Source organism: Neovison vison, chromosome 8, assembly GCF_020171115.1.
Source record: "Neovison vison isolate M4711 chromosome 8, ASM_NN_V1, whole genome shotgun sequence".
Lineage (NCBI taxonomy): Eukaryota > Metazoa > Chordata > Mammalia > Carnivora > Mustelidae > Neogale > Neogale vison.
In genome coordinates, this window is record NC_058098.1 from 112,179,769 (window position 1) to 112,199,290 (window position 19,522).

Below are 19,522 nucleotides of genomic sequence, written 5' to 3' on the forward strand. Positions count from 1 at the left end.
TACATTTAAATGTAAAATTTTCATTTTTAGTATCTTTTTCTATAACTTTTCTGCTTTTTCAGGAAGTTGGAAGAGTAATTGGAATTGCTCTTATGAAACAGTTTGGATGGAAAGCAGATTTGAGGAATCCAAATTTAGAGGTATTGAATGTTTGTTTTATTTTATATCCCTGTAACCTAATTGTTTAAAGACAATGTCAACTATCTGTACTGTACTTTTCAGTTTTGCTTTAGAATTTTTTAAAAAGCATGTCTAGATGGATCCAACAGTCTATTTTCTCTTTAGCAGTAGAATAGTGCAGGTAATTTTGTAGTACTTTTCACTGTGAAAATACCTTATCCAAAGAAGATGTTTGGGGATGGAATTGTTTTGTTACAGTTGAATTTTTTAAAATTTATTGTACGGTTGCAGAGATGCTCTCTTCAATCACTATAATATGTAACAATCTCTAAAATAAAAAATTTTGGCTAATGTTAAAAAAAAAAGAACGGTTAAAATAAAGTTTAAAAAAATAAAAGAATGGGAAACCAAAAGGCCCACAAAAAATCCAATATTATTGTAACAGTGACTTTGTTCAGATTTTGGGATCATGTTTTTCTTTTTTTTCTCTATTTTCAAAATGAATTTAATGAGGTTACATGAGATTTTTTTTCATTGAAACAAAGTAAAACACTTATATGGGGAAACTAGTGCTAGCTATAAAAATATTCTTCACAGAGCCCCTGAGTGACTCAGTCAGTTAAGGGTCCAACTCTTGATTCCTGCTCGGGTCATGATCTCAGGGTCCTCTGTGCTCATCAGGAATCTGCTTAAGACTTTTTCCACCTGCTCCCCCCCAGCTCATGTGGTTCTCTCTCTCTTTCTCTAATAAATAAATCATATATATATATAATATATATATATATATATATATATATATGTATGTATTCTTCACTTTTATCTGATAAATTTGACAGGTAGTTTAGTTATTTTCATGATTCATTGACCCATAAATTTATTATTCTATAGCTTTGAATGCAGTAATAGCTGACTGTATCAGAACATTTTTTGTTTTTCTTTTTCAATGTTTTCATTTGATATTCTCACTTTTATAAAGTAATACCTGATGTATGTTTTTCATTACTGTCATGAAAAATATTTGGGGGCACCTGGGTGGCTCAGGTTGTTAAGCCTCTGCCTTCAGTAGAGGGCCCTGGGATCCAGCCCCATATCCAGCTCCCAGCTCAACAGGGTGTCTGCTTCTCCCTCTCCCTCTGCCTCTCCCCCAGCTTATGCTCTCTCTGTCTCTCTCTCTCTCTCTCTCAAAAGAATAAATAAAATCTTTTTTTTAAAAAAGAGAGAAAGAAAAATATTTTGACCTCAAGAATGTTTTGACATGAGGGTGTCCTCCTTCTGTTTCTTCTTTCCAGTTCTCTTATCTTGTACTCTGCTGGTTCCCATCTCCCCATTAGCCCTTGACCCTATATCACTGCCTCAAAATTACACTTTTCTCATAGTTTGGCTCCTAAGTAAATATAGCTCATTTAATTCCTACCAGCCAGTTACTATAATTAATAATAGCTATTAACATAATTGATAACAGTAAAATCATACAGTAAAAACTGTGACCAAAATTAACAGCAGAATCAAATCTTAACAAATTTTGTTCAGCAAAATTCAGGGAAAAAAAATTATAGTGGGAGAAGCTAGTCTTAATAACATTTGATATATAAAAATATCAATGTATCTTTTCTTGAGTATCAATTTTAAATAGAATCCTAATAAATACTTTGGCTAAAATAAATAATGCAAAGCACTGGAAAGTTTAGCTTTAATGATCAAGGATTCAAATTGACTGAGTAGGGTCCATTCCAGGTCATTCTTTTCTTTATAAAAATTTGTCCAAATTGGAGTAATTCTGATTAAACTATATGGTAAAAATAACCTTGGGGTCAAAGTATTAGAGATCAAATGCTCTTAAGGTCAAACAGCAGAGTTAGAATATTCCATAAACTTCATCAGACTATGAAAGTAAGAATCTAATTTTTAAAATTTAATTGAGCTGCTAATTATACTTGAGACATTTAAATCCTCTTTATGGCCTAACAGAAGAAGGGTAGTAGAGAGGAAGAAGCTCACATATGGATGGTAGAGAGAGAAAAGATCACCCTTGCTATGATGTCTTTGGCCTGAAGAAAATTTTGTCACCCTGGAAATATGTGTAACTTGTGATGGTCCTGTGTGACCTCCAGTCTTATTTGAAGTTAGAATTAAGGTGGGTTTAGGAAGTCTTCTCTAGCCCACAATGCTGAAAAGTCTGATCCAGTTATGATTATTCAGAGAATCTCTGGAAAGAAACACCTCAAGATGTCTTCAGAGCATGAGTCTCCATATACCTTTTTTCCAAATTATCCTCAGAATCTTTCTATGCAATCTACTAAAAATGTACTTTGTCTCTGCTCAAGAAAAAATATTATGGAACATCTTTCCCTATATGATAAACAAGGCCTTGGATTTTTAATTAAAATATGGATTATTTATAAAATAAAATATAAAGTAAATTAAAAAAAAACAATTTCACAATGGAAGTTTTCCAGTTGTCAGTGCATTTGGATAAGCAGTTCCTGTTTTTTTCTAACTTTTCTGTTTGTTCTTTCAGATCTTCATACATCTAAATGACATTTACTCTGTGGTGGGAATCCCTGTGTTCAGGTATACTGTTCTCTAAGCTTCATGTTTGTCCCTTAAAGTCTGTAAAAGTAAGAACTTTATGTTCTTATTTATAATATGAAACATCAATATAACAGAGGGGGCTAATGGCAAAGCATTTAAGTTCTTTACTTGAGCCAGTAAATTGTGTTCTTGGTGCTTAATGCGTGTGATTTAATCTCGCTGGTTAGAGCTATAAAAGATTTGATTGTAATCATTCACTGATTATGTGATTCATACTGAAAATTATATCTATTTCTATTATTAAATGATTTTCACAGGCCCTTAGTCTGTTAGCATCTGGAGTTTTTATTAAAATAGAAAATACAGCACAGTTCTTAAAATTCACATGTGAACATTCTACAAATTTTATTGCCATTATTCTTTTATCGTGGGAGAATATTTCTAGTTTTTAAAATCTACTTCAGGTATCTCTCTAATCTTGCAGAGTACTATTTGATAATAAATGCAAATGATTCATTTCCCTATTCCAAAATATTTGTTGAACACTTATCATATAACAGGTACTTTTCTAGATGCCCTGGGAAGAAAGAGCTATTGGATGAAAATAGTGATTTCAGTTCCTTGGAAGCAAGTAAATGTCATTGGACTCTTCGAAACGTTTTATATGCACATCCCTGTTTTCATAGTATAATGTGATTTAGATACCCTTTTCCTGGATTCTAGGCATGGAATATTTGTAAAGATTATAAAAATTTAATAGGAATACCCCATTAGCTCTAAGCTCACTTTTATGCATCTGTAAGCCAGGATATAAAAAAGAATGCTTAAGGTTATTGTAATAGCTCTTCTCAAGCTTTCTTGTTCATTGCATTAGAAAGATAGAAATAATATTTTGAAAACCCCTATCAAATCTGGAAACACTGATAGTAACCGTGATGAGGTAGAGGATAAAGTATGAAGTGAAACATAATGGAGGCCAGTGAACTCATTTGGGAGATGTCTGCTTCAGCTCTTCATTCCACAAATTATTTTAGACAATGCAATGTCATGCTTCATTTCATCTTTTGAGAAAGATGCAAATGAGCAAAGAACAAATTTACAAAAGCAATTTTTTTCTAGAAAACAGATTTCAAAGGTTAGCATCCATTCAGCCCTACTTCCCATACTACATCCATATCACAGAACAGTATGTTCCTCTTGATGACTCCAGATCAGCAAGAAAAGTTCCTGTAGATTCCATATGGGAAAGCAGGAAAGTATATTAACAATTTGAGAAAGGTTTTTCCCTCCTATATGATTAGATTTTTATAAGTCAAACACTTTAGAATTTAAATTTTAGTTTTCCAACAAATTTACCTTCCTTTTTTTTTTTTTTTTAAAGATTTTATTTATTTATTTGAGAGAGAGTACAAGTGGGCGGAGGGAGAGGGAGAGGGAAAAGCAGGCTCCCTGCTGAGCAAGGAGCCCAAAGACAAAGAGCTCATGATCCCAGGTATGGGAATTCCAGGGTACCCTGGGATCCTGACCTGAGCTACAGGCAGGTGCTTAACCGACTGAACCACCCAGGTACCGCACAAATTTACCTTTCTGAAATACCCCACTGGCTGGTTAGACAAGGTGTCAATTAGAGAAGGTATTTTTGTAAAAAAGTTAAAATATTCCATAATCTAACAGATATTTAGCTGTATGTTAGATGAATATATTAAGATGAGTCACAGATGTGAACAGGTTAGTCATTTTTATTTATATCATGATCTTCTTTACTGCACAGTAATACTGAGTGTATCATCAAGTTCTTTTGTCTGTAGGGTTCCTTTAGCCAGCAGAGCTTACATCAAGACTGCAGGCCTCAGGTCTACCATAGCATGGGCAATGGCCTCTCTTGCTGAAATTAAGGTAAGGAAAATGTTTGCATTCTTAAGAATAGCAGGCTCCTTTGCATAATCAGCTGATTGGTGAACATCTTGGTTGCTTGCTTTCTTGTCCTTTCTTTTTCTCTTTTTTTCTATCCTTTTCTTTCTCTTTCTGTTGCCCTTACATTTATGAACGGCTACAGCGATATGGTTTTATATATTGCTGAACTTCTGAGAGTATTTTGACTATAAAAAAGCTGAGTCCAAAGATAGCTACATTTTTATTATTTCAAATCTTTTATGTCACAATCACATGGCCCGTAAAACCTCTACTTAAATTTTAAGTTTTTCTCTGTGACTAAGATCTGAATCAATTTTTGTAAGTATTCGGTGGATAGAAGAAAATGATTTTTTTTTTTTTTAGTCAAGGAATGTCTGCCATATTACTGTTTTACTATCTGCACAATTCTGAAAAAGGCATTTCAAAATTTCATTAGGTTACTATATTTATATTTTTAAGTTTTTGCATTTCTACTAGTTGTTACCTTAGTTAGCTGCTGTCTAGTTTGCTATATGCACATTTATAACTTTTACTGTTTCATCAGGAATCATGCCTTTTTATTGGAACATAAAGTTCTCTTTATCTTGATTAGTGAGTTTAAACTTAAATTTCATGTCTTACATTTGTATTCCTTTCTTTTTCTTGGTATTTGCTGCATTTCTTTGCCACTGCTTTATTTTCAACTTTGCATTCAGTTTGTTTTTTCACAACACACAACTCTTTTTTTTTTTTTTAATTTAATTTTTTCAGTGTTCCAAGATTTACTGTTTATGTACCACACCCAGTGCTCCATGCAATACGTGCCCTCCTTAATATCCGCCACCAGGCTCATCCCACCCCTCATGCCCCTCCCCTCCAGAGCTCTCAGTTCGTTCCTCAGAGTCCATCGTCATTCATGGTTTGTCTCCCCCTCCGATTTCCTCCAACTCACTTCTCCTCTCCAACTCCCAGTGTCCTCTGTGTTATGCCTTATGCTCCACAAGTAAGTGAAACCATATGATAATTGACTTTCTCTGCTTGACTTATTTCACTCAGCATAATCTCCTCCAGTCCCATCCATGTTGATACAAAAGTTAGGTATTCATCCTTTCCGATGAAGGCATAATACTGCATTGTATATATGGATCACATCTTCCCTATCCGTTTGTCTATTGAAGTGCATCTTGGTTCTTTCCACAATTTAGCGACTGTGGCCATTGCTGCTGTGAACATGGGGGTACAGATGGCCCTTCTTTTCACTGTATCTGCATCTTTGGGGTAAATACCCAGTAGAGCAATTGCAGGGTCATAGGGCATCTCTATTTTTAATTTCTTAAGGAATCTCCACACTGTTTTCCAAAGTGGCTGCACCAACTTACATTCCCACCAATAGTGTAAGAGAGTTCCCCTTTCTCCACATCCTCTCCAATACTTATTGTTTACTGTCTTATTAATTTTGGCCATTCTAACTGGTGTAAGGTGGTATCTCAGTGTGATTTTGATTTGAATCTCCCTGATGGCCAATACTGATGAACATTTTTTTCATGTGTCTGTTAGCCACTTGTATGTGTTCTTTGGAAAAGTGTCTGTTTATGTCTCTGCTCATTTTTTGACGTGATTATCTGTTTTTTGAGTGTTGAGTTGAAGGAGTTCTTTATAGATCTTGGATATAAGCCCTTTGTCTACAGTGTCATTTGAGAATATTTCTCCCATTCCGTGGGTTGCCTCTTTGTTTGGTTGACTGTTTCCTTTGATGTACATAAGCTTTTGATCGTGATGAAGTCCCAAAAGTTCATTTTCACTTTTGTTTCCTTTGCGTTTGGAGACATGTCTTTGAAGAAGTTGCTGTGGCCGATGTTGAAGAGGTTACTGCCTATCTTCTCTTCTAGGATTTTGATAGATTCCTGACTCACGTTAAAGGTCTTTTATCCACTTCAAGTTTATCTTTGTGCGTGGTGTAAGAGAATGGTCGAGTTTCATTCTTCTATATATAGCTGTCCAATTTTCCCAGCACCATTTATTGAAGAGACTGTCTTTTTTCTACTGTATATTTTTTCCTGCTTTGTCAAATATTATTTGACCATAGAGTTGCAGGTCCATATCTGGGCTCTCTGCTCTGTTCCACTGGTCTATGTGTCTATTTTTGTGCTAGTACCATGCTGTCTTGGTGATCACAGCTTTGTAGTAAAACTTGAAATCAGGCAACGTGATGCCTCCAGTTTTGTTTTTTCTTTTTCAACATTTCCTTAGCAATGTGGGGTCTCTTCTGGTTCCATAAAAATTTTGGGATTGTTTGTTCTAGGACTGTGAAAAATGCCGGTGGAATTTTGATTGGGATGGCATTGAAAGTATAGATTGCTCTAGGAGTATAGACATTTTAACAATGTTTATTCTTCCAATCCATGAGCATGGAATGCTTTTCCATCTTTTTATGTCTTCTTCAATTTCTTTCCTGAATGTTCTGTAGTTCATCGAGTACAGATCCTTTACCTCTTTGGTTAGGTTTATTCCCAGGTATCTTATGGCTCTTGGTGCTATAGTAAATGGAATTGATTCTCTAATTTCCCTTTCTGTATTATCATTTTTAGTTTATAAGAAAGCAACTGATTTCTGTGCATTGATTTTGTATCCTGCCACATTACTGAATTGCTGTATGAGTTAGTTTGCGGGTGGAGTCTTTTGGGTTTTCCATACAAAGTATCATGTCGTCTACAAAGAGAGAGAGTTTGACTTCTTCATTGCCAATTTGAATGCCTTTTATTTCTTTTTGTTGTATGATTGCTGTTGCTAGGACTTCTAATACTGTGTTGAACAAGACTGGTGAGAGTGGACATCTTTGTCGTGTTCCTTATCTCAAAGGGAAGCTGTCAGCTTTCCCTGTTGAGAATGATATTCACTGTGGGTTTTTCATAAATAGATTTTATGAAGTTGAGGAATGTTCCCTCCATTCCTTTGAAGTGTTTTAATCAGGAACGGATGCTGTATCTTGTCAAATGCTTTTTCTGCACCAATTGAGAGGACCATGTGGTTCTTCTCTCTTCTCTTATTGATTTGTTCTGTCACATTGATTGATCTGCGAATGTTGAACCACCCTTGCATCCCATGGATGAATCCCACCTGGTCATGGCAGATAATCTTTTTAATGTACTGTTGGATCCTATTAGCTAGGATCTTTTTGAGAATCTTACATCCATATTCATTAGGAATATTGGTCTGAAATTCTCCTTTTTGATGGGGTCTTTGCCTGGTTTAGGCTCTGTTTTTATCCACTCTGATAGTCTCAGTCTTCCAGTGAGAGAACACAGTATTATGAGAGACATGCTTGATTATATTCCTCCTATTTTACTCTGTTTATAACGTCTTACACTGTTTCTTAGTTTTATTTTTGCTAATTTGATCAAGTTACTTGATAATCATTTCATTTCTGTCCTTGAGGTTGGAGATATACTTTATTGTTCTGTTCTACTAATAGTTCCTATTTCCCAGCTCTCTTGATTAAACACATAGGACTCTGCTGTTTCTTTAAAACAAGATACGAACTCTTTCCACTGTCAAGACACTGTTTTTAATCACCAGGACCCTCTAAACTGGCCCTCTTCGCTATCATAATTTGAGGCCTCTAGAGTGCTTTTCTTCTCTTCTCCTGCCTCACCTTACTCCTCCCTACAACGAGACCTTTGAAACATTTTTATACCCTTCAACCCTCAACCCCCAACAACTAGATTGAACTAAATTATTTATCATGTGTCAGAATTTCCCTTGAAATATGCCCCTTACATTTCAAAAGTCCTTATTTAGCACTTACATTAAACAGCCTGTCCTTAATCACTAAGCTCTGTGTTTACACACACACTTTTCTGGGTAAATACACCGACATATCATCATGTGTAGCACTCCCCCTTGTTGTTCTTCACTTGTCTTTTCCTGTTGAGGTCTCTGCTCTGGTTCATTTGCTGCTTAGTTAAAACTTTTTCTTAGGTAATTTCCTCAGATGTGGTATCCACATAATACACTGTCTGAAATTCCTACTATCCTCAAATTTGCTTTTTATCCTGGGATACGCACCCATCTTGGCTGGATGGAAGAGTCTTGAGTGGCAGTCCCTTTCCTTCAGAGATCGTAGATGCTCTCCTGTTGCCATTTACTCTCCTGTGTTCTCCAGTATGATTTTCCCTTTCCTGTCTAGTTGTCTGTTCTTGCTGGGGGGGAGGCTTGTAATACTTTACTCTTTAATCCTCTATAGTTCAGGGGATGAGTTAAATGGGTGATGGGCATGAAGGAGGCCACTTGTTGTGATGAGCACTGTGTGTTATACACAAGGGACAAATCACTAAATTCTACTTCTGAAACCAATACCACACTATAGGTTAACTAACTTGAATTTAAATAAAATCTTGGAAGAAAAATAATCCTCTGAAGTTCAGGAGTATTAGCAGGATACACTTATGTGTGTGTTTTCTACTCAGCCCTGAACTTGGTCTATCTGGCTGCTTGAGTTCTAATTCTGGCTCCACCACTAACTGACTGCGAAACTGGGGACAATATATTCTACATCCCTGTGCCTCCATTTCTCATCAGCAAGATAAAAATAATTATCTCCTGGGAGGGCACCTGGGTGGCTCAGTCAGTTAAGCGTCAGACTCTTAATTTTAGTTTGGGTCACATTCTCAGGGTTGTGAGATCGAGCCCTGCATCAGGCTCCACACTTAGTAATGAGTCTGCTTGAGAGTCTCTCCTTCACCCTCCCTCCATTCCTCCCCCACCCGCACACACGCACTCACTTGCTCTCTAAAATAAATAAATCTTGGAAAAAAAAAAAAACCTCCTGGGGTCATGTGAGAATTAAGTGAATTAGCATTTATTAAGTGATTAGAACAGTGCGTGGCATGTAGAATGTGTTTAAGTATTAGCTGCTGCTATGGCAATGATTAAAATAATTATTAGGAATATATAATAATTATAAAAGTTATTTCTCTGTCTCACACACTCTTTCATTACTTATTTAATTATTATTGCCTCAACTGTTTTGCTTTAGTGACTTTTTTAGCTTAAACTACTTTGTTTTTCTGCTTGTGAAATTATTAACATGTTAAGCTTCCTGGAGCTATCCTCCAAGTTGCTTATCCTTTCTCACATGGTTTCCATCTCTTTATATTTTGGGTCTGCATTTTGAGTTATTCTTGAACATAATCTTCCAAGCTATAGCAAGAGTCACAGAGATATGTTCTACTTTATTCGTCAGAATTTTTAGCTTAAAAATCATCATTTTTTAGCTCTGAAGGTTTTGTGTGTGTGCACACTACATTTGAATATCTCTAAAAGCTCTTAGTTCTTTTGTTCGAATACTTATCTGTCTCCTCCAGGAGTTCCGTGTCACTAGATGTATGCTGGGAGTGTTCTGCCTATTTACTCTCTAGCTACTCACTGACCCCAGACCTTTGGATGTGCCATTATTTTCTCGTTGGCTCACTGGGACTCAACTATGGTTATTAAAATATTTTAAATGGCCAAAATCCTAAAAATGGCAGAAGGCAAATGGATCTCTGGTGCCACTGAGGTTGTTGGCAGGGTAAGGAGAATCTGTTAGCCATGCTGAAAACTTTTCTAAGTGAAAGCTTTTCTATTCACCAGTCTCCCTGCAGATCTGTAGATCGCTGAAGACCAGGTTCTCCCTGGTTCCAGTGATTTTCCCCCTCTGGGCTCCAGGGCTGGTCTCTTAATCTCCCACCAAGCCATAGCTAAGAGGCCCCATCCTAGTTCCTTCTTCTGAGACCCAAATGAAGCCCAAGGCTTGCTTTCTCTTAGCACTAGTTGCCTCTACGTCTGAGCATCACTTGGGCCTGGAGAACTAAATAGCTTGGAGCTGAGAGAAAAGAAGAAAGCTACTTTAAGATTATCATGTTCTCAGAATCCATGACTTTCTTTTTTATTTGATTTTAATCTTTAGTCCAAATTTGTTTTAGTGTAAGGAGAGAGAGTTATGGTTACCAAACTGCCAGTGATCTCACCACAGTTTATATAACTATATAACTATATATATGTATATATATACACATTTATACATATTATATAAATATAAATTTATATAACCACCTTATACAAGTTTGAAATGTTACCTTTATCTTGACATAAACATCCATTTGTCAGAAAAGTAGAAAGTAAATTAAAATTTTCAAAGCTAATGTTAGATAAAATTTTCCTTACTGTGAGTTTGCCTTGCTAGAACCTAGAGTAAGAATGGTTTCTCTAAATGTGATCACCAGCATAGGACGTCTGTTAAAGCATATAAGAAGTAGCACAGCACAGTTGTTTTGGAGGAGTTTAGCAATTGTTACAAGATTTCTTTTCCTTCAGTGCCCGCAAAGCTTGGTCACGCAGCTTCAAAGAATGAAGAGGTAGACCAGATGAAGAGTGGTGGGCAGCAAAGCCAAGTTTATTGAGAATAGAAAGCTTCCAAAGAGGGAGGGACCCGAGAGGTTTGCCAGTTTAGATCTAAGGGGTTTTATGGGCTTGTTGGCGGACTATTTTAATCTGATTCACTCTCCACGTGCCTGTCACCCAGTCTGGTTTTTGTCATCTACCTGATCCCATGAGCAAGGGTGGAGGACTCCTTCTAGGGTGGTGTAAAATCCTTTTAAGGTAGTGTCTTCTTAGGGCAGGGACTTTCTTCATTATAATGACCCATAGCGTAAATGATCCCAGTATCCAACCTTGGGTATGTCATGGCCACTAACAGTGAAATCTAAATGGGAGGATGTTAGATATTTTTCACGTTTACCACAAGCTGTTCTCCTTCCTACATATCCGAACAAGGAAAATCAAGTTCTGTAAGTCTTAGTTATTAATATAAGCATACAGGAATACTTATCTCCTGCCCAGGTACCCAGCTGTCATAGCTAGAGAAGGGCCTGATATTTAAGGTCAGATTACACCATGGACCATGTTGTGGGGAGGAAAAGCACAATGTTTGATACATATTAAGATCTTAATAAAAATTAGTTCTCATACCATTGTTATTTTTAACTGAATTGTCATTTATTCTTTTTGTCCTTATTGTCCTTATTCTTTTTACTTAACCACCCCTTCATGGGCATCCATAGGATACTCCCCTTAGAATTTCCACCCAGGGGAAAATCTCTCTCTCTCTCTCTCCTGAAGGACATTATGTTTCTTTCCATTAGGTCCCCTCTGGCTCTGACTGAAACTTGGCTGTCCACTGAGCACTCTGCTTCCTCTGTAAACATATCAAGGGATCATGAGCCTGGAGGTGGTAGGTGTCTTGCTTGCTCCTCATTGCTCCTTCTGCCCAGAACCTCTCTGTGCGCTTGAAGCACATGCCGTGAAATTATGCGCATGCAGATGTCTCTAGCTCTCCTCCTGTCCTTTCTATGGGAGTATAAGCTGCTATTCCTATCATAGTTCTTTATGATCTCAGTGGCAACTCTGTAACCTGACCCTTTAATGTCTCGGTTTCCCTGCCTCTAATGATCTACCCTAGCCATATCCTGGACCCTGTCATACCCAGAGGGGTAGACCTTCCAAATATCTCAATTTCAGGAATCCTGCTCTTAGCCTCTTTCTCCCTCCTGTTCAATTCCTTTAGCATGCTGCCACACAGTTCCGTAACCCCTGGGACCTCTAGTCATTTGACCTTACTCACCATTGTCCATTACTCACCACCTGTTTTCACCCCTCCTTCGCAGCTTGGATTCTGTGTTCTACCACTACAGTCATTTCCTTGCCCACACTTTTCACTCTCTTGCTTCTTATTTGACTTAAATATTGGAATCCGAAAAGAACTTCAACATGTTCTCCTCACCAAATCTACCAACATCTTGGAGTCTGTGCCCACATACTTTGTGTTATCATCGTTGCAGTAAGTGAATTGTCCTTGTTTCACTCCAGTACTTGCTTCCTGGATTCTATTACCTCATGCCTACTTCAGGACTTTTCTCTCTACTGCACATTCCCAGCAGCATGTACCCTTGATTACATATCTTGCAATTTAAGAAAATAACCCTTTCCTGAACCCACGTGCTCCTTCTCTGCTTCCCTTTACAGAAAAAACTCTTAAAAATAGTTGTCCCTATTTGGTGTCACTACTTCCTCGCTTCCCCTTCTCTCTTGTGCCCACTCCATCAGGCTGTCGTCATCAGCACGCCGCTGACACTGCTCACCTTGCTTACCTATTAGCACTTTGATCCTGTCATCACTCTCCTTCCTGAAATGTTTTTTTCCAGAGTTTTTTGGAACACCACTCTAGTTCTCCTCCTACATCAGTATGTGCTGCTGTCAGTATGCATTGCTGAATCTTCATCTACCAACGTCTATACTTAGGAGATCACTAGGGTCCAACCCATAGACTTTTCTTTTTTAACTTCTCTCACTTTCTAGATGACTCATCTAGTTCTCATGCTTTAAATATCATTTATGACTAACACTGAGTGTTCCCAACTTTATATCTGTAGCCTGAACCTCTCCCCTGAACTCCAGACCCATATGTTCATCAAATTACTTGATGTCCATACTTGGTCTAAGAGGTATTTCAAAATTAACATGTCCAGAACTATACTCTTGTCTCCTTTGAAGTTCCCCCTTCCCATCTCTTCCCATCTCAGTAACAGAGAACTCTTGCAGTTGCTCAGGACAAAAACTCTAGTCTAATTTCTGATTATTGTCATTCTTAAACGTTCTATGTCCAGTCCATTGGCTCCACCTTCAAAATATATGTAGAATCTAACCACTTCTCACCACTTTTACCAATAACACCCTTAATTCAAGTCACCATCCTCTCTTGCCTGCTTCCCGTAACTAGCCTCGCTATTAAGATTCTTACCCTCTCTGGTCCATTCTCAGTAGAGCATCCAGAGTGATCCCTCTGAAGAGTAAGTGTCATGTTACTCTTCTGCTCAGAACCCTCCAGTAGTTTCCCATTCTTCAGAACAGAACCAGAATCATTGCAGTATCTACAAGTTGTGACATGATGGTGACTTCCCCAGAATGGGAATAATTCCTTTTTTCTCCACATTTCTGGTTTTCCCAGGCACAGGTAGGATTAGACTTTCCCGGCCCCTTCAAATCATGTGTGTCATGTGACTAACAGGCTTCAGCCAGTTAAATGGCGGTGGACATGATGTGCCTCACTTCTACATGGCACCTTTAAGAGCCAGTACACCATTTGTAATGCTTTTCTTTCCCCTCTGCCATAGTTATGGCAGCCCTCCAGATGGGGACCACTTGACCAGCCTGGCTTCCAGTAAGAAGCAGAAGCCCCCGATGCCCTATCGTGGGGGTGTAGCGTGAGGCGTGTGTTGTTTTCAACCTCTAAGGTGCGGGGACTGTTCCCACGTGCAGCATAACCCCGTACTACCTCTCACATGACCACCACCAGGGACCTTCATACATACCCAGCATACATCTGCCCTACGCCTTTAGCCACCTGAAACTCTGAATAAGGTGTAAAAGCAATCATTGCTCTTGAAATTTATGTTTCTTTTATAATACATATTTATGACAGGCTAAATAATGCCAAATCAATATTTCTGTCTGTAGGCTGGTGCATTTGTTTTTGATCCAATGTGTGGACTTGGAACAATACTTTTGGAAGCTGCTAAAGAATGGCCAGTAAGTTCTAAAGTAGGATAAACCAAGCAATATATTTACTTTAATCATTGTACGTATATTCACTTCCCAATTATTAACAAGTAGATTATCTTTTTAGGATTATTGGTTTTGATGATATGAGTTGCTATGTCCTGTTGTCAAAATGGATTATGAAGGGTTAATTAAATTGCTTAAAAGACTGATAAATTTAGGAAAATGTGAACAGTTTCTGTGATTATTCATGACAGACTATGCTAACCCCCAAATTCTTTAGACATTTGTTATTGTAAAATAAGGCTTTTTAAAATAGTTTTTAAAAATTAACAAATACTTGTAATTTTTTACCATTGAATATCATTTTAAAGAAATACTATAAATTTGTTTTAACCCGAATTAACAAATCTATTAAATTCATTTTCATTATTTAAGAAGAACCAAGTCGGTTTTCTGAACTACATAAACTGATAGTTTAACTCATACTTAAAACAGGACTTTCTTTCCTCATAGGATGTGTATTATGTGGGCGCTGATGTCAGTGATTCACAGTTACTAGGTGCATATGATAATCTGAAAGCTGCAGGCCTTCAGGATAAAATTGAGTTACTTAAAGTCTCTGTTACAGGTAAGATATTAAAAATGCAAACTTTTGGGAAAATGAACATATTTAAATATATTTAGAATCATAATATTAAATAAAATTGACTTTCTAATATAAAGGTTGAATATATCTGTGGAGTTAATCCTTGATTTATTTCCTATAGTATAATTATAACTTATTTTTTGAAAGATTCATTATTAGTAACATTTATTCAGTCTCCCTAAACATTTAAGTGAAAGTGCCTTTTTAAGATGTGTTTGTTGTATCTGAACCATTTCTCACATCATAACCAGGGATCACTTAATGTAGGCATAAAATAAGGAGTGTAGTGTAATAATAATAAAACTTCAGATTTTTTTTAAAGATTTTATTAATTTGCGAGAGCACATGTAGCCAGAGCAGCAGGCCGAGGGAAAGGGAGAAGGAGCCTCTCCACTGAGCAGGGAGCCTGATGCAGGGCTCGATCCCATGACCCTGGGTTCGTGACCGGAGCCAAAGGCAGACGCTTAACCAATTAGCCACCTCGTGCCCCAAAACTTCAGACTTCTTCCAGATAAACTGAAATGCTCTGAATTGTCTTACCTTACCCTTGCCTCACACTGGACAGTATTCTTGTTATATAGAAATGAGGTAACCATCCTTGTGTGCTAAACAAGTACTTTCAGTGCTAAAACCAGAACGCATTGGCAAACCATGACAGTTGGTCACCCTGTGAGGTAGAGGGAAACCTTTACTGATGGGGGGGGGTCAGGAGGGACAAACATGACTAGAAATCAACTCTGCTCAGTCTAGTCAAAAGAATGCTTCCTTAAGGCCCATAGTATTTAGACCATTTTAGACAAGCCTCACATTCCTTATTTCTTTCCCTTTCTTCTAGTACATCTTTCTCCCTTAAAAAATAAGCACATTTAATTCCCTGCTACAATGGTATTCTCTTGAAACAGTATAAACAGGTAGTAGATGGTCTCAGTATTAAACCTACTAACGTGCCATCTTCTCCACTTGATGCCCAATGATCCAGAACTCCAACTTGTACCCCTACCATTTTCCCAACCCAGTGAATGGCCACCCCACCCTCCAGCTGCTCAAGCCAGGCAGCTGAGTCATGCTTGCTCCTTTTCACATGAGGCCACATTAAATGTTATTTTAATGGAACTAAATGTTATTTTAAAATTTTTTATTGTAGTGGAAAAGTAGTAGAGTGTCAGGAAGAAAACATTAGGGTGACTTATGCGTAAAAACATAGTAAAGCAGCCCCCAAAGAAGAAGTTGCATTGTTGATTAAGATCTCATGTTGTTTGCTGCCAACAACTACTTTTTCAACCTGTCAAGGTTGTTTTTTTTCCTTTTTAAATTTTATTTATTTATTTATTTATTATTTTATTTTTGGGAGAAAGAGAACGTGAGTGTGTGCTCACAAGCGGGGACGTGAGTGTGTGCTCACAAGCCCCTCTGCAAAGAGGGGCAGAGGGAGAAGCAGGCTCCCCACTGAGCAGGGAACCTGATGCGGGACGCGATCCCAGGATCCTGAGATCATGACCTGAGCCGAAGGCAGATGCTTAATGAACAGACCACCCTCTGTCAAGATTTTTATGGGACTCTGTGTGTAAGACACAGGTTTTTAGAGGAAACCAACAGATGAGGAGGCTGAAATCAGCTTTTGTGAACTCTAATTTCTTTCAGAAAGCTGTTTTGGGGGAACCTTCAAGAAGACTGGGATGGCTTCCTCAGCTATTGCAGAGCAGTGATTTTTCCAATACTTTACAATCTGCAGAGGGCCTCAGAGGCGTCAGGAAGGAAGTACCCAGCTGTCTGTCTGACCTCTGCCATGCTTCCAACTCCGTTTTTATTTACTTTCGTGTGGGGGGCATTTTCCATAAGATTTCACTTTAAAACCAAGCAAAGGATTTCAGTTACTGTTTTTAAGTGTTGAAAACAAAGATTCTCTAAGGCACCAATAGGCAAATAAAGGAAGGATCATTCTAAGTGCCATGTTAATAATGGACCTGAGCAGGGAGGTTGGAAACCGGAAGCATAGAAGCTAGTTAAGGCTCTTGCAGTGATTCAGTAAGGAGTGAGGTGGCTCGGGCCCAAGTGCTATTCATGGAGATGTTGAGGAGAGGTCAGATACTTAATTTTTTTTTTTTTTTTTTAAAGATTTTTTATTTATTTATTTGAGAGAGAGAGACAGTGAGACAGAGCATGAGCGAGGAGAAGGTCAGAGAGCGAAGCAGACTCCCCATGGAGCTGGGAGCCTGATGTGGGACTCGATCCCGGGACTCCAGGATCACGCCCTGAGCCGAAGGCAGTCGTCCAACCAACTGCGCCACCCAGGCGTCCCCAGATACTTAATTTTTGAAGGCAGAGTGAGCAATATTTATTGTTGGATTGAATGTGGCCTCATGTGAAAAGGAGCAAGCATGACTCAGCTGCCTGGCTTGAGCAGCTGGAGGGTGGGGTGGCCATTCACTGGGTTGGGAAAATGGTAGGGGTACAAGTTGGAGTTCTGGATCATTGGGCATCAAGTGGAGAAGATGGCACGTTAGTAGCCCCGTACCCAGATCTGGAGTGTGAGGGGAGAGGTGAGGCATCATCAGTACGGGTAACATCTAAATCCAGGAGATCACCTAGGGAAGAAGCATAGAGAAGGGAAAGAGGCCTCAGGATGAAGAGAGCAGTTGAGAAGTTGTGGTGCTTACCCCAGGCCAGCATCAACTGGCGGGGCACGTTTCCCTAAACCATTGTTGAGGCCAGATAGTATTATTGTACTGCAGGATTGCAGTCTTGAGAACTATAAATTTGATACATTTTTCAAACTTAGTTTTCCTTAATTACTAGTGAGATGAGACATTTTTCACATTATGTCATTTGTAGATTGTTCTTTTGTGAATTGTTCTCGGAGAAACTTTCTGGAAGAAAGAATGAGCCATCTATTTTAAATTGTTTCAACATCCTAACCTTTTAACATTAAATTTCAGATGAAGGAACCATATTTATCTAGTGTACAGAGGGGCCAGTATTAACTGTTATTTAATAATTAGCCCTTCCTGGGTGCCTGGGTGGTTCAATCATTAAGCGTCTGCCTTCAGCTCAGGTCATGATCCCAGGGTCCTTGGATTGAGCCCTGCATCAGGTTCCCTACTTGGCAGGAAGCTTGCCTCGCCTTCTCCCACATCCCTCTGCTTGTGTTCCTTCTCTCACTGTGTGTTTCTCTCCCTCTGTCAAATAAATAAACAAAATCTTTAATTAAAAAAAATAATAATAATAATTAGCCCTTTACTACATATCTTTACTTTAGAGGTGGACATTGTAGCTAGAGTCTAGAGTTTATTTTCTTCACTAATTTGGTTTTGCCTTTAAAAACTTTAATCATAAACACAATTTAGAATGCTGAGACCCAAGAATTGTCCTTTGTTCGACATTGACAGGTGTGGGGAATCTCACATCTTTTTTACCATAGTAAGAGGACCCAGAGACTTCAGAGTCCAACAGACCTAGTATAAATCCTCACTTCACCATTGTTTCTCCAGTGTGTGACCCTCAGCAAAATCATAGACCTCTGTATTTTGTCATCTACAGTATGAGGATAATCCCTACTTCCTAGAGCCTGTGGAGGGGATTTATCCCATAAGCACATTGAGTACTTTGCCTAACACACAGCACAAATAAAGACCTCAGGGGCGCCTGGGTGGCTCAGTGGGTTCAACCTCTGCCTTCGACTCAGGTCATGATCTCAGGGTCCTGGGATCGAGTTCCGCGTCCGGCTCTCTGCTCGGCAGAGAGCCTGCTTCCTCCTCTCTTTCTCTCTCTGCCTGCCTCTCTGCCTGCTTGTGATCTCTCTGTCAAATAAATAAATAAAATCTTTAAAAAAAAAAAAACTATTTAAGACCTCAGTCAATGTGGGTATGTCTAGGAAGTTAGTAATAACTCCCATTGTGATTTGTTTCTGCAGAATCACTCTCTTTGTTCTCTTTATGTGCGTTAATGACTGGATTATTTTTCTACTTTTTTAGTAATGTTTACTTTGTGACTTTCTACTGGTATAAAAGAAGATGATCCTTTAATATGCAGAACTTGCTTGTGTTTATTCCTAAGTTTTAATTACCATGAAAGTTTGGAACCAGATGAATATTATTATGTTACAGGCTATCTTAGGAACTAATTAGTCATTGGTTAGGCTTTGTTTTTTGTTAATCTACAGATATATTTACATTCCTAGGATAAGATAGAGAGCTGTAGATACAGATTTGAGCAAAAGAAACACATGTATAAGTTAATTAAGACCACAAAATTGTCAACAGGAGAAAAAAGGAACGTTTTCCCTTCCAATTAGACATTATAGTCTGTCAGACATTACTTCGGTGAGAGTTTATAACAAGCTTATTGCTAACAACTGCGCTTTGTTCTCAGGTGTCATTCCTTTCAACCCTTGTAGGAGTAAAGCCTGCTTTTTACAGTACACCCAGAAGCTGCCCATAATGTGGTGGTGGCATTTTCTTCCATATCAGTGTGCGTTTTCCTCCAGTATCTCTCCTTCCCTTGCTGGCCTGGGCCCTGGTGTTCTAGCCACGTGTCTTGTGGCCCATGCCATGTTATGCAAGGCTCATGAAGCTGCCAGGCCACCCATTTGGGGAATCAGAAGGAAATGTGGGAAGTGATGGGTTAGGTGTACACAGAGTATGTGGAAGTAGGGAATCAGAAGCTTCCCCCAAAGAGTTGAGTGTTTTTTGATATAATGGCTTTACAGTTTGTTATATGGTATCAGTCCTTTTTTAA

The 19,522-nt window shown here is 38.3% G+C and overlaps 1 protein-coding gene across 5 annotated transcripts in view; it reads left to right on the top strand.

Moving 5' to 3' along the window:
* The window catches only part of THUMPD2 (THUMP domain containing 2), a 40,787-nt gene that overhangs the window by 11,581 nt on the left and 9,684 nt on the right, over positions 1-19,522 (top strand). For 3 of the 5 annotated variants that reach the window (XM_044261689.1, XM_044261690.1, XM_044261692.1), the window contains exons 4-8: positions 63-140; positions 2,639-2,691; positions 4,461-4,548; positions 14,098-14,169; positions 14,656-14,770. In XM_044261689.1, coding sequence (XP_044117624.1) covers positions 63-140; positions 2,639-2,691; positions 4,461-4,548; positions 14,098-14,169; positions 14,656-14,770 — 406 coding nt within the window. Of the gene's footprint in view, positions 1-62; positions 141-2,638; positions 2,692-4,460; positions 4,549-14,097; positions 14,170-14,655; positions 14,771-16,429; positions 16,947-19,522 lie in introns of those variants that run through there. The other 2 variants (XM_044261693.1, XM_044261694.1) reach the window with 2 other exon arrangements.